A 17161-nucleotide genomic window follows, 5' to 3' on the forward strand; every position below is an offset into this window, starting at 1 on the left:
TAAAGGTTCTAGAAGAAGAGCCGGGTATCAAAATGTACGTCAAAATGAGGTTTCATATGCTACACTCATCTTTATGGTGGAATAACCATGGAAATTTGAGCCAAAATGCACTTTTTGAATAATCCAGGGCATCAGCGTTTGTTTCTGCTCCTCTTCAACATGATCATTGAATTGGTGCCATTTTGCTATTGAAACTATGTAATGATACTGATGCTCAGAGTATGTTTTAGAAGAAAATTATGTTGAACGACAAGATTCTGGCTTTGGGTTGTGACATGTGGAGATGGTGTAAAAATGATTTTTCTGCAGTTTTTAACAGAGCTTAAGATCTGTTTTTCAACCATGAAAATATAAGACACGAGTGACCCGTAAGAATCTGCATGGCAGGCATAACAACAGCTCTTCAAATTCCCTAAATAAGTGAAGGTGCTTTAGTGCTTCCCATATTATGTCCTTTAGGATACACTGGATGATTCTTTATGAAAGGAAAGGAGGTAATGCTCTCCTAATAAACCGTCAGACAATCAAATTTCATGCCATAAATTGCTGATTTGGTCTAAACCAAACTTTCAGATACAGGCTGTATTAAACCCTTCACTGGACTCTGAACGTCACACTTTTGTGATCCAATCTACATTTTGTCAAGTTATTGCTTTATATGAATATTTATAGTAAATTAAATTAAAAATAAATAAATAAAATCTATAAATTAACATTTTAATAGTAACATGATTTCTTTGCAAGTGGTTATATGACCCTCATGAGACAACATGGTGAGAATTTGTGGAGGGAATCATCTAAGACGTTCTTTTTGTAGTCCCTTTTAAGGACATTGTAGTTTCACCTTAAGAGACCCACATTAAAGATCAAGGAGCCAGTGTAAGGGCAATTGGATTCTCTTCACATAAATCCTTATAAATAATCCTTATAAGGACATATGTCCTTGATCACATGATGTTAATCATGGCAATTGCTTTGGACTATTCCATTACAGCCATTTCATTGATAATGATAACTGTGTGTACATATGTTAGGTTTAAAACTTTAAATTACTTTTTTTTTTTTTAAAATCTAAGACCAAATTAACTGAACAGACAAACTATCAAATTCTTAGCTCCTGGAGACACAGGGTGTTTGGTTTGTTGTGGTTCATCATGGTTCTGGTCACACAGTAACATGTGTTAACAAGCATCTGCAGAACGCAAATCTACAGTACTGGACAAAATGACTGGTTTCACCTCATTTCTTTATTTTTTGCTAGGAAAATGGAAGAAGTCAAAGATGGAAATACAGCAGCATATAAGCAAAAATAGAGTTGTTACAGTTCTAATGAGCTTGAATGTTAAATTTTGGTATCGCCACCTCTACTCTTCAATAAAGCAATATTTCTTTTAGGCAAGCTTTCTTGTAATTTCCTTAGGTAGTTTCAAGAATAGTTCTCCAGATTTTTTTTAAGGACTATCCAAAGTTCTTCTATGGGTGCTGGCTGCCTTTTGTTTCTTGCTCTTTCAACCCCACGCTACTTTAATAATGTTGGTATTTGGGCTCTGGGGAGGCCAATCCATGACTGACAGTCAGTGATGGGAATAACGGCGTTACTTTTTTCAGTAGCGAGTAATCTAACTAATTACTATTTCTATCGTTACAACGCTGTTACCGTTACTAACAAGAAAATGCGGTGCATTCACGTTACTATTTTTCAACAAACAGTGTTGAAGCTGTCTTCAGCTTATCCCTTCTTATATCAGTTGCACGGAAGTAGCTGTAAGTAATCTGGGCGCTACAGCTTTAATCAGAATCAGAAAGGGTTTTATTGCCAAATGTTGAGCAGGTTTACAACATTAGGAAATTGCTGCGGTGCTTCAATGCAAACATACTGTCATAAATTACGCTTAAATAGACATGAAAAAATAAAAATAAGAATAAGAATTAAAAGTGCTACGTAGAAAGATATATACATGAGTGCAGGTGGTGATCAGTGCCAAACATGGAATGATGCAGTGAACACAACGTAGGGTCATGAGTTAGTGGTGGGAACAGTCATACGGTTATTGTTCATGTGTCCAACAGCAGAGGGGAAGAAACTGTTCTTATGGCGAGAGGTTCTGGTGCGAATGGACCGGAGCCTCCTGCCTGAGGGGAGCAGGTCAAACAGACTGTGTCCAGGGTGAGAAGGGTCAGCTGAGATCCGAGCTGCACGCCGCAGTGTCCTGGAGGTGTACAGGTCCTGCAGAGATGGGAGTCTGCAGCCAATCACCTTCTCAGCAGAGCGCACAACACGCTGCAGTCTCTGTTTGTCCCTGATAGTGGCTCCAGCGTACCACACGGTGATGGAGGAGGTGAGGATGGACTCGATGATTGCAGTGTAGAATTGCATCATCGTCCGTGTTGGCAGGTTGAATTTCTTCAGCTGCCTCAGGAAGTACATCCTCTGCTGGGCTTTCTTAATGACGGAGGTGATGGTGGGCTCCCACTTCAGGTCCTGGGTGATGGTGGTACCCAGGAAGCGGAATGAGTCCACAGAGGTGATGTCAGGATGATGGGGGGGAGTGGGGTTGTGTGCTTCCTGAAGTCCACAATAATCTCCACTGTCTTCTGGGCATTCAGCACCAGGTTGTTGTGGCTGCACCAGGACACCAAACGTTCAACCTCCCTCCTGTAGGCAGACTCATCCCCGTCCGAGATGGGTCCAATAACGGTGGTGTCATCTGCAAACTTGATTAGCTTGACAGACTGGTGGGTGGAGGTGCAGCAGTTGGTGTACAGGGAGAAGAGCAGAGGAGAAAGAACACAGCCCTGAGGGGAGCCGGTGCTGATGGTCCGGGAGTCCGAGACATTCTTTCCCAGCCTCACATGCTGCTTCCTGTCCGACAGGAAGTCAGTGATCCACCGGCAGATGGGATCAGGCACATTCATCTGGGAAAGCTTGCCTCGGAGATGGTCTGGAAGGATGGTGTTGAATGCAGAGCTGAAGTCCACAAACAGGATCCTGGCGTAGGTTCCTGGGGAGTCCAGATGCTGCAGGATGAAGTGTAGGGCCATGTTGATGGCGTCATCTACAGACCTGTTGGCTCTGTATGCAAACTGCAGGGGGTCCAGGAGGGGGGCCGTGAGGGTCTTGAGATAGGAGAGAACCAGGCGCTCAAATGACTTCATGACCACAGATGTCAGAGCCACGGGTCTGTAGTCATTTAGTCCAGTGATCCTAGGTTTCTTGGGGACAGGGATGGTAGAGGTCGAGGACTTGAAGCAGGCAGGCACATGACATGCCTGCAGTGAGGAGTTAAAAATGCCAGAAAACACTGGGGCCAGCTCGTTTGCACAGTGTCTGAGGGTGGCAGGAAACACACCGTCTGGGCCGGGAGCTTTTCGAGCATTCAGACTCTTAAACTGCTTCCTCACATCTGCTTCATGAATATGAAGAGTTGTGGTGGGAGGAGGTGGTGTGAAATCCTCTTTTGTGTGGGGTGAGGAGGGGGGTGTTGTAGGTGAAGTGTTTGAAGGTGGTGATGGCTCTATGGAGGGGGGAGAGGTGGGGGAATGAGTGTCCAAAGTGCCTCTATTGTTGGGGCCGTTGGAGGTGTGAAGGCTGCCTGATGGCTCGTCAAAACGGCAGTAAAAGTCGTTAAGGGTGTTGGCCAAGAGCAAGTCATCAGTGGAGTGGGGGGTTTTAGGCTTGTAGTTGGTGATATTCCTAAAACCTTTCCACACAGAGGCCGAATCATTCTCTGAGATCTGCTGCTGCATCTTCTCAGAGTGCTGATGTTTAGCAACGTCCACTTCTTTAGTGAACCTGTACTTGGCCTCTCTGTAGCAGTCCCTGTCTCCGCTTCTGAACGCCTTTCTCTTTTCCAGCCACAGCTTTTTGAGTTTAGGAGTAAACCAGGGTTTGTCATTGTTATAACTCACCCTGGTGCGTGATGGCACAATGCTGTCCTCACAGAAGTGGATATAGGAGGTGACAGTGTCCGTAAACTCGTCCAAGCTGTTAGAAGCAGCCTTCATTGTGTCCCAGTCTGTAGACTCCAAACACGTGCGAAGCTCCTCCACAGCCTCGTTGCTCCACAGTTTTTTAGTCCTCACGACAGGTTTGGAGAGCTTCAGCCTCTGTCTGTACGCGGGGATTAGGTGGATCATGACGTGGTCAGAAAGTCCGAGTGAAGCGTGGGGCACCGCGCAATAGGCCCCGCTGATCGTGCTGTAACAGTGGTCTAATGTCCTCTCCTCTCTGGTCAGGCATTTAATATACTGCTTGTATTTGGGAAGCTCATGGCTCAGATTGGCTTTGTTAAAGTCCCCAAGAGCAATGATGAGAGAGTCCAAGAATGTCCGCTCCATGTGCAGTATCTGCTAAGCAGCTGCGCGCGCTCCTGCGGACGGCAATCACTTTCTGGTAGGTGATCACTTTTTGGCACAACACCTGGAGCTGGGGGGGGGGAAACAATGACATGAGTGCTGGTGTTTGGCTGAGGAAGAATATAGTAGTCATGGTAAGCCAATCACATGACCACTTCAAGATGACAAAGCAACAAGGTGATATATACCAGCTTTTAAATTGTGTTGATAGGCCACGTGAAACCAGAGTCATGATAAACAATACATACGTGTGTTTTTTTCCTGAATAGTTTTGTCACGTTTACTGTCTAAGGACAGCGCTAGCAAGCACTCTCTGCTTATGACCAAAAAACCCCCAAAACCCCGCCCTTTCGTGTTGGTGGAAAAATGCACCGTGTCGACCAATCAAAAAATAATATGGCAACATGACATTTGGTTGTTTAGGAAGAGGGGGAAGTTATAGGATTGACGGCGAGAGAGAGAGAGAGTTTTGAGATGTGAGAGATTTGTGACATTTAGCGTGTTTGGAGTGTGTAGCTAATGTGTTTTCTTGTGTAGTTAGTGTGTAGTGTTGTGGATAGTTTTGTGTTGTGTGTCAGAACAATGAGGCGACTGCTGTCTCCAGGTAGAAACAGGAGTGATACACCTGCTGCTGTCAGACCTGCAGGTATCAGGCTGTGATGTTCTCCTTTATAGTGGACAGAAATTTTTGGAGTGGCACAAATAATTTGTGTGGCATCTTATTGAATGCAGAACAGCTGATTGTTACCTAGTTTGAAATGGTTATTAAAAAAGGGTAAAAGGTAAATGGCTGCAAATAACTTGCAACATAGGATTTTAAAATTGACAACTTATATTTGCATTTAAAGTTATGAAATATGATTCATTAAACATGTTTGTGGTTGTTACAGTAAAAAATATAACTTTTTCTACTCAGATTTTATGTTTTTTGTCTGATTTTAGATCAATTGTGTTAATACAGTGTGTCAAAATGAAAACATAACTGTAAATTCAGACACATGAGGTTGACCTCATTGGGTCGCAAAGTAACACAATAGTTACTTTTCAATTAATTACTTTTAGAATCTTGTAACTCAGTTACTAACTCAGTTACTTTTTTGAAGAAGTAAGTAGTAACTATAATTAATTACTTTTTCAAAGTAACTTGCCCAACACTACTGATAGTGTTGCACTGTGTATTTGCTTTTATCCAGATAGATGCATTGGCAACTGTATTTGTTGCTTTTTTCATGTTGAAAAAAGACATAAGTGACAGCAACAAATACAGTGGCAAATACAGTGACAGATGTTATGGCTTGATAAATCAAAATCTGACACTAAATGGCAAACGGACTGTTTTTTATGGAGCATCTTTATACTAAATTGACCACTCAAAGCACTTGCCCAATCACATACACATTCATTTAGCACTTCTGTGTTCATAGTTCCATCAGTTTTGATCTCAAATACCACTGGCTGAATTGCAGCCCCATGCAATGACAGAGCCTCCACCGTGTTTTACAGATGGCTTTAGACTCTCACTGTTGTATGTCTCGCTTGGCTTCAGTAAACAGTAGATGGATCAACTCAAGGAAAAATGATGAATCTGTCCATTTCTGTGTCAGGTCTGTGCTGGATTTTTTTCTAATTTCTTAGTGACATGACTTGAAGATACTGTTCATAGTTTTAAGGGCTGCCACAGTCTTTCACTTGTCCAGTCTCCTCTGTTTTTCTAAGGACACATGGCACACCATGCTGAGCTATAGATAAGATTTCAGCCAATAACTCTTTGGGAATCACCTTATTGTACCTCATAGTACAAAAATACTATTTTATGCCTTTAAAACTGTATTATTGGGACTTTTCGTGCTGATTCAGTGAAAGAAATGATAACAAACAATATGTTTTTGTAATGGGCTGCTAGTAAAGAAAGTGAGGTGCCTGTTATACAAAAGTTGAAATACTTTCTTAATAAAACAGACTGCTGGCAATACTAAAAACAATTGGACTAGATTGCCCTTTTGAGTTATTTTAGTTGCTTCTATTTCAAACATTTTTATTTGTTTTAAATATTATTAGCTGACTATAAATATCAATAGCATTAAAAGTCTTTCAGTGTCACTATCTTGTGTCGGCAGCGCTCTACAGCAGACAGTCAGTGACCCTGCAGGGTGGATTCAAGGTTGAAGAAAATAACCCGTGTATCTGATAACCCAAGTACTTAATAAGGAATCAGAGGGTGCAGACGTGTCACGTCGTGCCTCGCTGTCGCTGCTCGCTCCCCGGAGCTCCATTTCTGAGGAATGTCTGCATACGTGATTCTCCACACAGCAGTCAGCTTCCTGTTGCCAGATGAAACAGGGATGGTGTTAAAGAAGCTGTGCCAGCTCTACCAAAGGCTTGCCCTTAATCAGCACAGTGACGCCCATTAATGACCACACCCCCTATGAGTCAGTGTTTGCTGCAAACTGGTTGTAGTGTAAATATTTTTTTCTCTCTTCAGACAAACACAAAAGTCAGAAATAACAGTGACTCTTGAGAGCAGAGGGTCAAAGGTCACCTGAAGGGGAATGTCATTTTGGTAAGTTCAGCTTGTTTCCATTACATGTAATCAGCTTGGATGATGGCCCATCATCAACATTCAATTCAATTCAATTCAATTTTATTTATATATCGCCAAATCACAACAAAAGTCGCCTCAAGGCGCTTCATAGGTACAGAGAAAAACCCAACAATCATATGACCCCCTATGAGCAAGCACTTTGGCGACAGTGGGAAGGAAAAACTCCCTTTTAACAGGAAGAAACCTCCGGCAGAACCAGGCTCAGGGAGGGGCGGGGCCATCTGCTGCGACCGGTTGGGGTGAGAGAACATATCACCAACATAATGTCTTTGAAAAAAGAACTACAAATTCTATTCAGCACAATATATTATTTGCTCTCCAACAGTTTCCACAAAACACACGAATGTTTTTATGCATTTTTATATTTTTTAAACTGTATTGTGAAAGGGCTTCCGTTAGGTCTAATAAACATGTAAAGGTTCTTTTAGCACCTAGTTTGGGTTTTACGCAAAATTTATTTGAACCTAGATCCAAACTGATAAATCAGCCTTGCCTGCTGGTATCTTAAATTAGCTTAATTTCAGTTTTATTTATATTGCACCAAATGACAACAATACTCGCCTCAGGATGCTTTATACTGTAAGGTAAAGACCCTACCATAGTACAGAGAAAATCCCAACAATCAAATGACCCCTTATGAGCAAGCACTTGGCAACAGTGAAAAGAAAAAACTCCCTCTTAACAGGAAGAAAACTCTTGTAGCATCAAGCTCAGGGAGGGGCAGCCATCTGCCGTGTGCCATTTGGGGTGAGGGGCTGGAGACAGGACAAAAGACACACCATGGAAGAGAGCCAGAGAAATGTTTCAAATGGTTTTTATATTGAAAAAAACTAACTAATAATTGATCTTCTTGAAATGAATAATCCCCCTAGTAGAATATAATATGTTCCTACCTCTGAAGATGGCAGTATATAAAGAAATTGTTTAGACCACCGCCATTTAATCACAAAACTACAAAGAAGAAAGTGTTGCCAACAACCACAGACAGTATAAAAGACGGACAGAGATACTGTAATGTCACCACATTATTTCTGAAGTCCTGCTTTGAAGTGTTTCCGCCATCTTGGTTGCAAAAACTGGATGTGACAAGAAGGTCTTACTGTGTGACTGCATGCTCATTGGCTAAGAGCTTTTCCAACCACAAGTCACTACCCAATGGATGATGCCCCTTTTGGCCCAAGAATGATTGACAGTGACTATAAGTCAGTAAGGTTTGTGCAGAGGTCAACAGAGACATGCTGGTTTTCCTTAGACTTCTATAGGACTGGAAATCCTTTTGCAACTACAACTAAACACAACAAATCACTCTAAGAGTTTAAACTGCCACAACCATCACCATCATCAGGTTAGTGCCATTATTCTTGGTTAAGCAAAGTATACTCTTTATAATTGGAAGATTTGACCATTCAGGGCTCAAAAAGGGCGTACAACACAGTCAAGCTTTGTTTAGGTTTGCACGTGTGGGGGGGAAAAAGCACTGTGTTGCTTCTTGTTCATTATTTAGCATAAAAATGAACATCTATTAAGAGCACTAAAACACAAAGCAAATTAAAGTAGGTGTAGCCTTTAAAAGTTAACATCTGATGACATATAAGAGACAATAAAGGTATATTTGTGGGCAAATCAGATTGTTTTTGTGTTTCATATAACGGCGGTTCAAACTCCAGTGAGCACCCTCTTGTGCGTACGTGAGAATAGCTTCATCGTCTGAGTTAACCAGTAACCAGACCTCTGTTTCCTTTCTGATCTGCAGCCAGAGAGCAAAGGAAGGAATGATTCCTTGGCAGAGTGCGTACATGTTGTAATTTGAGAGTGTTTTTGAAGCCTGGCAGCGACACAGAGGAGATTTCGACTGAAGCTGCTGATGGCTGATAATCAGGAGATATCAATTTGTGATGATTTTCAAGACCACAAAAATCCACTCTAATTCATCTGTTTTTCCTGGAGGCTTCTGAAACTGAGGTTAGAATGTCATGGGACATGACAGGCTTTTTCTTTTTTTACTGAGGTTTATACAAGTTCATGGTTACAGGGCAAGGCTAAAATAACGCCTGACAGTTTACTGCAAGCCATTACATTATGATGCCTCATAACAAATCCTACAACATTGTACTGTCTGACAGGATTAGATTCAGATATATGCAGAAAATATGCAGTTTAATCCACAAAGGAGTGACTGAAGGAGTTTCACAACCTTTATCCACAAGGCTTCTCCAGTTGCGACTGACTGATAGGAATTTCTGTGGATTAGCAGAGCTCCTATACTTTCTATTAGAAATTGGCTGCCATTCAGGAAGGGGGCAACAGATGGTACCTTCTATGAATAGGAGACAATGGTAGAAAAGCAGAAAAAAAGTTTTTACTTTTTGTGTCTGTAGCTATAATATGTACAAACAAACAAAACAGAATTTCTGTCCTTTTGGCTTTTCTTACAGAAAAGCTGGTATAGCCATAAAATGCTAGCTGATGTATGCTGACGGGTTTACATTAAGCAACAGCACATGCATAGTTGTGGTGGTTGTAGGTGTGACTGTACATGAAGTCCCCATGTCACAGCAGAAGTCCAGAGTGGTGCATATTAACAGTATATTAGACACGGATGTTAAATGTGTCGTGGAAAGCATGAATTAAACTGTCTTGACTGTAGACAACATTAATATTAAGTGTGTTCCAAGACACAACATGTTGTACCATAATTTCCACAAAGTGCACACATGTGTCTCAACATACATTTTGAAACTATTCTTGCAAGTTTTACAGCTCAACCTCCACCATGGCCATTCACAATACACCAAAGTGTATCAAAATGATAGATTTTTGTTATTTTACACATTTACTTCTTACAATTTAAGCCCAGTTGTGCCGACAGATTTATTTCATTTACTACAGCAGTATTTCTTTATGATGTAGAAAAACAAACGTACTGTTGAAATTTTGCTTCTTTGTCTTATATTAGGAAATCTTAGTGATTAAACGTGTAGTTAAGTTTCTTTACACCGACAGGTTTCACAGGTCCGGCCCACATAAGATCAAAGTGAGCTGTATATGGCCTGCCATGTAAAATGAGTTTGGCATCCTTGCACTGCGCAACAAGCATCAAAGTTGGGTTTGAGTTAAATAACCTTGTGTCTGTATCGTTCTGTTCTGTCTGGTGTTGTACTGTTACTTGCAGTTTTATTTGGAATGTTGCACTTTATGTAGTCCTGTGTTGATTGTCTATGTAGCACCATGGTCTTGGATCAACACTGTTTCCTTTCACTTTGTACTGTACCACTGCAGATGGTTAAAATGACGATAAAGCCAGCTGACTTGACTTGAATGGAAATAAAGAGAAAACCAGCAAGCCAAGCGAGCTAAATGAAGCAGTCAGATGATGGACATCCTCCAGTAGCTAAACAAAGAGATGGGAATGACAAAGGTGAAGGTGAACAATGTATTGGTAAAAAACCAACAGCAGGCTGGGAGCTGGAAAGATGGAAAGCTCATTAATTTGTTCAATTCAATTCAATTTCTTTATTGTCCTACAAGGGAAAATTAATTTAGCAGCAGGATAAAAGTAAACAGAACAATACTTTAAAATAATAATGACAATAATAGTGAGAGAAAGTCCAAGGACAGTTATTTGCCATTGAGGAGACAAGATGCAGTGGGGATAAAAGAGACCTGGAGTCTGGAGAATAAAAATTCCACAGTGGTATTCGCTACATTACATCTCTGTCAGTCAATTATTTTTTACTGCTTCCAATTCAATTTAGTGTCAGTTAGTTTACCAAAAAAAACAAAAACAAATGAAGAGAGAAGAACAGAAACGGACTCAGCATGGGGGGAAAAGTATTCTTCCACTTATCCAAAATCTAGTGAAGTCAAAATTTACAGTTATACTGAAGTAACAGAAGTATCCAAAAATGAGGCCGTGATGATTCACCTGGCTGAGTGTGCTCTCAATGGCTTCCCTCACAAACTTCTCTATAACAGAGTCCTGGTGCTTGTCAAATGAAGGACAGTAAAATTAACACATTTTGGCTAACTTACCATTAAAAAGGGGAAATTGTGGGAAAAAATACTGAATTGAAACATAATTAGAATTACATTTAAATTCCCTTTCACTTTCACCACAACAACAATCCCCTCAAGCTGTTTTATATTTTATATTTATTTTACATTTATATAAAACACAGAGAAAACCCCAGCAATCAGATGACCCCCCCCCCCCCCATGATATTAATTACAAGTTTTAAAAATCTACATACAGCTCTTTTAAACCTTTAATATTTGCTGCTGTATAAAGCTACAATTATTTACATTGTAAATACTTTTTATAATTTTTTTTATTGCATAAGTAAATGAAAAAAAAATACTTTTGTTCGTTTGTGCTAAATTTTACTATGATGGCTAAAAATGTAATAATTGTGGACAGGGTTGTTCTTTAACTGCTACAACACATGCATGCAGAGACTTTTAAACACAAGTATGTCCCAAACACACACTGGAAACAATGGATATAGTCATCTGTTAGCTTGTGCACACCCACTTAAAACCTTTAGTTGAATATGTTGGTTGGTTACCAGTTACAAAGTAGCCTGTTTTAATGTCTATTTTAATCAACTTTATACAACGGAAATCATAATTTATCAGACAAGACCTCATAGTAGTGATTAGTATTTGTCAAAATTTGTCAAAAATGGTGAAACTTCAGATTTGCTGTAATTCAAGACCAAAAAAGAAGCAAAATTTCAGCTTTTATACGTTCTTTCTTTTTTGGGGGGGTCTTTTAAATGAACCATAAATTATTTAGTATTTTATATTACAAATTTACTTTAAAATGTAACTCTATAGCCCATGGGGCAGTTGACTCATTAACAATCAGGCCAATGGTCATCAAAAAAATCATAGTAAAAAACTTTTAAACAAAGAATAATAATACTCAGGTGCAGTAATCTTACCTTAAATTTGTACTTCAGTTTATGTAACTCCCAGAAGGTTGATTCTGTTCATCTGGATTTAGCGCTTTCAGTAGGAGAAACGTTTTGTCACTCATCCAAGTGACTTCAGTCTCAGCTGACTGGAGGTTTCCCCAATCTTATAAACAGTACCTTTGTGCAATGACTGAAACTAGCTCACTGAATGAATAATGGGCTGTGAAGTCAGTTCCTTGATAATTAATTAATTAATAATTAATGTGCAAATGCACGGTTTATAAGGTTGGGGATGATTGAGCATGCATCAAGACCTTCAGTTTATGTAAATACTCATAAACATGTTTACAAAACTTTGATGACGAAATCCACAAGATCCACTTTAAGGCTGTCTTTTTTTATTGACGAAAGTCTTGAATGGACTGTTTACAATAAGTTACATTCACTGATGACAACGCACCTGCGTTCATTCTTGTTTGGATTGCAGGAGCAAGAGAAAAAGAAAAACCATAGAAACCCTGCCATCTAGTGGCCTACACTGACAAGTGCACAGGAAGGATTGAGACCAAGTGGAACAACGTTAGTTTAACATCCCTTCAATGAGTTCAGTCATGTAGAAGAAGAAATAGCTCACAAAAACAAATGATTAATTCCATTTACTAATATATTTGACTATAAAACTTTACAAATATGTATTTAAGGTTATATACACATAATTGAGAAAAATACATCATTTTGCAAGGGGATCGTAATTCTTACAGGAGTAACATTGGCAGTACAAATACACATAAAATATTTTCACATTAAAATGTATTTTCGCTAACATTTCTGTGCTGAAGAAACTCTTAATGACGACCACAGTAACATTAACTTTGGATAATTGAGCACTCTCAAGCATAAAAGGGGACAATGCTGGCTTTTCAGAGCAATGCATATGTACAAGCACATAAAACCACACGTTACCGTCTCACAGCCTCATAAAGGGAAGAAATCGCTGTAGTTTCTCAGTAGATCAAAGTGAATTTACTAATATTGACTGTATAGTTGTTCTTGGTGTGCTCTAGTCGCTGCAGTTCCATTGGTCTAAATTAGACTTGGCTTCAGATTAAAATCAAGCTTAACAACATCTCTACATTTTCTGCATCAACAAATTAATACTTGCACCATTCTCATGACAATGAAACTTCATTCAGTAGTTTGGAGGTGTATTCTGCAGTAGTACTTAGTGCAGGCAGAACTGCTGTGCCCAAAATCAGACCGTGTTAATTTGGCTTACAGCAATAAGGGCTGGAGTGTAAAGTTAAAAAAAAAGGAAGGATGTGTCAAACCCAGCTTTGTTGCAGCAAGTTCACACTGTGATGACTATTTATTTGATCCCTGGAATTTTAAGTGATTACAGTGCCACTTAAAAAATGACAAAGTGTGTGGAAGGGAAAAGAGACAACTGAAGAATACTGAAATAATTTATGGGGACTAACCAAATTTGGAAGACGGCAAATTGAGTCAACTCATGTCCACTCAAGACCTTCAGGTGGGCAACAAATCCTTTAAAATGGGCGGGTGTTTTAGACCAAGATTCTCTAAAATGCCCAGACTGCTTCATCACACTCACATTCTGACCCAGCTTGGACTAATGGGATAAGGATGAAGGTCCTTATTGTAGTGGTGGAAGTAGAAACAAAAGCATTTGTTACAGATGTGCGCCTCCAACGTGGAGAATAAATCACTCATTTAACTCACTGCAAGTGCATTTGATTTGAGAGGAAGTCACTGAAACTTACTCAGCAGTTTAAGTCATGCCTTTGACCTTTATATTGTAAAAGGATTAACCTTTTGACTGAACCGCCTGATGATGCACACGATCAACAGTTACAGTGCCCGTATGTACAAACCATAGCATAAAAGTGATGGGAAATAGTTACGGTGGAAAAGAGTTTATCAGTTCCTAAGAGCAACAACTTGACAGCCTGGATTGAGAATCAGGTGCCCTCCGGATCCAGTCCTGCTCAAAAAATGGTGTATTTTTTTATTCTATGTATTCTGTTCATCGTCCAGTGTGTCCCATCTCTGAATGTAACTAAGACAACAACTGTTTTAGTGCATCAATGAAATTAACAAAATAGTCCTCTTAACGTACACACATTAAGGCATAATTGATCCAGAAGAGAGAGGGGGAAAAAAAAGAAGAAGAAAAAAAGCACAGCACAAAGAACAACCTAATGTGAATCAACACCAAGCACACCCCTTTTCAAGGCTTTGCCTCCAAGCCCAGCACTGCTCACAATCTGAACGTCAGTAGCAAAGAAACAGTCGTGAGGACTGTTTCTTTGCCTACAGTGTCCAACAAAGTATCTGGCATGACCCTCCCAGCCAGATACTTGACTGTTGATACTGGATCAGTCTTGGAAAGGAGAAAATTTCTGCTGCAGAACCCCAGAGGACAGCAGAAAGACAGGTGAATGGGGAGTAGGCAGATGGACTGACAGGAAGCCACAGACATACACGACGATCCGGATCCCTGGATCATTGGATGACTTCAAAGTAGTGCAAGATGGCCATGATGTGCTGTGGCATGAACACATAGCCGGTGTATATGGCCATACCAGCCACAGAGATCAGCAGGGAGTCTGAAGAAGAGACATTAAGGAGGAATTTCTGAAGACATTCAAGTTTTACTGCAGGGAACCACAAACAAACTCTAACTGATGTGCCTTCAACAATCAGTAGCTGGTAATGTGATTTACATCCAACAAACACTGCCTGCTAATGGATACAGGCTGGCAGCCAGTTACACCTGCATGCAAATGTTTGGCCACCAAACAGTCAGTGACCTCTTTTCCTGGTTTGTGAATAGAAAAGATTTCAATACAAGTCCTGCAAAATGTTAACTGGCTTATATAACAGCTGTGGCTAAAGTGTAGACACAAAGTCTCATAATTTCAGTAAGGCAAGTCAAACTTTAGTGGTAAATCTTCTAGCAACTGGAAAGAATTTCAAACTCGTTCGGCAGGATTTACATTCCAGAAAGCTGGGAGGAAAAAATATTTGAAATAACTTTAAAACTATGTACAGAGATAGCCACAACAATGCTCTCAAAATCACACTATTGAGCGTAAAGCATGTTTACACGCTTTATAATTACCTTGCTAATGTAAAACAGGAAAGCAGACTGTTGCCATCATTTTGCTCAAAGCATGGTCCAATAGCCATTTTCATTGTTGAATGTCCTTGCTGATAGCTATCATATAAGATCACCACTACACAAAAAGGCAAGTTGCAGAAGGCTCTGGAGCTCTTATACTTGCTGCTTTCCACAGGCAGCATCTTCCAGTGGGAATATGTGACACTGTTGTCTTGCCTGACAAAATTACTGTGCTTACAAGAAAATTAGCAACCGCATCTCACACACATTTGAAAGCTCCTGGTTCTTCAAGGACAAACTGCTGCTTTTTATCATCTTACATGATAAATATACATTTTTAACTTGTGACTCAAAAAGATCATTTACAGTACCAGGAAACTTTAGGTGGAGGAACCTCGTGTTTATTTTTGCTCCATTTAGCTGTAAATGTTGTATTAAACAGATTTTAAACTTGTGACAGGATGTTTTGCAATGAAAATAACCTTGGAGGTCACAGCTCTCTACAGAGCTGTACACCTTCTATCAAGTGACCACATATTTCCTAACAGATTTGTCAACCAAGAAATTTTGTCAGTCACTGACATTTTCTAACGCTCATTCACTTGCTATTCCCGATAGGAAAAGAAACAGGAAAAAACCCAAACCCTTAAATACTTACAAAACCTACAAAAGTCTCATCAGCCACTGGAAGTTAAGTTCATCGTAGCCATAACCTGCTTCCTGTAGATCAACAATAAAATAACCAGTGTGATCCCTGAGCGACTGCGTTAAGTTATTTGATGAGATGCAGGCCGATAACGAGCAGGAAGACACAGTAACACACCTGACCCTCGGAGGGAGACGAGATACACCCCGACAGTGACGCCATCATGCACAGAACGTGATACTGATGACTTCCTGCACTGCCACAGATCAAAGTACAGTCATAAAACCATCAACAAGGGGTACACTCTAATTATTAACTTCGCTCAGTTAACATTGTTTTAATTTTATGCTTTTAAAAAACGCAAACAAAGGTCATACGTAACGTGTATGTACTTCACGCGACAATCACCTGACCGACTCTCTTAAAGTAGCTGAAGCTAGCTTAGCTTTGATGCCGCCCAAAGAGTAAACTAACCGCAAACACGCTGGACTTGAAAGGCAAAGTACACAGCACTACAACAAAGTGTGAAACATTCTTTAATGTATCAATGAAAGGAATTTGACGCTTTACTCAAGTCTGTCACTACAAACACGTTTCTTTATGTCAACTAGGTTATGAACTAGGAAGCGGTTTACGCACACATCGCTCCAGTTTTCATCCGTTTATACACAAATCAATTACAGATTAAAACACATAACTTGTAGAATAACATTTAGAGCCGTCTCTACAATGTGGCGGATGAGTGTTCAATTCAGAATTGACTAAGCTGTGAACTCTTTAGCTTTCAACGATAACAAGGGCCGACTCGGTCTACATGCCGCATTTGCCATAAATCACCGCTCATGTGTTAAAATGCTGTAAATGGTTTATACAAACAACTGAAGCTATGTTTACTTTTACCCAAAGTTAGCGCTATCAGTGAAAGACCTAGGTCAGTCAGGCTAGCGTTCGGCTAAAGGTAGCAAATTAGCTCGGTAGTACATCCCTTCAGAAGCCACTTCAACACGGAAAAAGGATACTGAACACCGTCCTCTCCCAGGGCTCCAGCATGTACAAGGCTGTCACCAGAAGATACTGGTAGTAAAACCAGGATAACTGCTTCCAACACTCTCCAAGTGCCATGGTCCAACTTTTAAAATCAACTTTGTTCTTTCCTCGCGGCTCGTATCCTCTTTATGTTTCGTGGTGAGGTGTTTTGTGCTCACGTAAGGTTTAATCGCGAGGCGCTGGTTTCCGGCAAATCACAACTCCGCGTTCAACCGTATGATTGTGACGCAGACCAGGGTGTTCCACCTTCCTAATTTCAAAATAAGAGTCAAAAGTAACTTTCAACACCACATCAAAGATGTGTTTCAGAACAGCAGCTCTATTTTTATTTGCTTGTTTATCTTGCTTTGCCTTAACCGAGTGTCCATCTTAGTGTATTTTCTTTCCATTAAGCATCAAATATCTTGGTTCTTTAAAACAGATTTTGAGTCACCCCCCAAACCAAAGCACTC

At 40.1% G+C, this 17161-nt stretch overlaps 1 protein-coding gene across 1 annotated transcript; it reads right to left on the bottom strand.

Moving 5' to 3' along the window:
* Positions 1–12255: 12255 nt before the first annotated feature.
* On the bottom strand, positions 12256–16935 carry sptssa (serine palmitoyltransferase, small subunit A). Its single transcript, XM_040042088.1, has 2 exons — positions 16682–16935; positions 12256–14501 (listed from the first exon to the last, which is right to left on the bottom strand). The coding sequence occupies exons 1-2, from the start codon at positions 16782–16784 to the stop codon at positions 14398–14400; spliced, it is 207 nt and encodes a 68-aa protein (XP_039898022.1). The 5' UTR covers positions 16785–16935; the 3' UTR covers positions 12256–14397.
* Positions 16936–17161: the final 226 nt, after the last annotated feature.

Source organism: Simochromis diagramma, unplaced genomic scaffold, assembly GCF_900408965.1.
Source record: "Simochromis diagramma unplaced genomic scaffold, fSimDia1.1 OVJJ01000304.1, whole genome shotgun sequence".
Classification (NCBI taxonomy): domain Eukaryota; kingdom Metazoa; phylum Chordata; class Actinopteri; order Cichliformes; family Cichlidae; genus Simochromis; species Simochromis diagramma.

What these genes read in the sequence shown, in the direction of transcription:
- sptssa (XM_040042088.1), bottom strand. Translation starts at nt 16,784, where the DNA reads ATGGCACTTGGAGAGTGTTGGAAGCAGTTATCCTGGTTTTACTACCAG. An exon ending in CTGGGAGAGGACGGTGTTCA is followed by an intron (nt 14,502 to 16,681) that starts GTATCCTTTTTC and finishes TCTCTTCTTCAG; the next exon opens with ACTCCCTGCTGATCTCTGTG.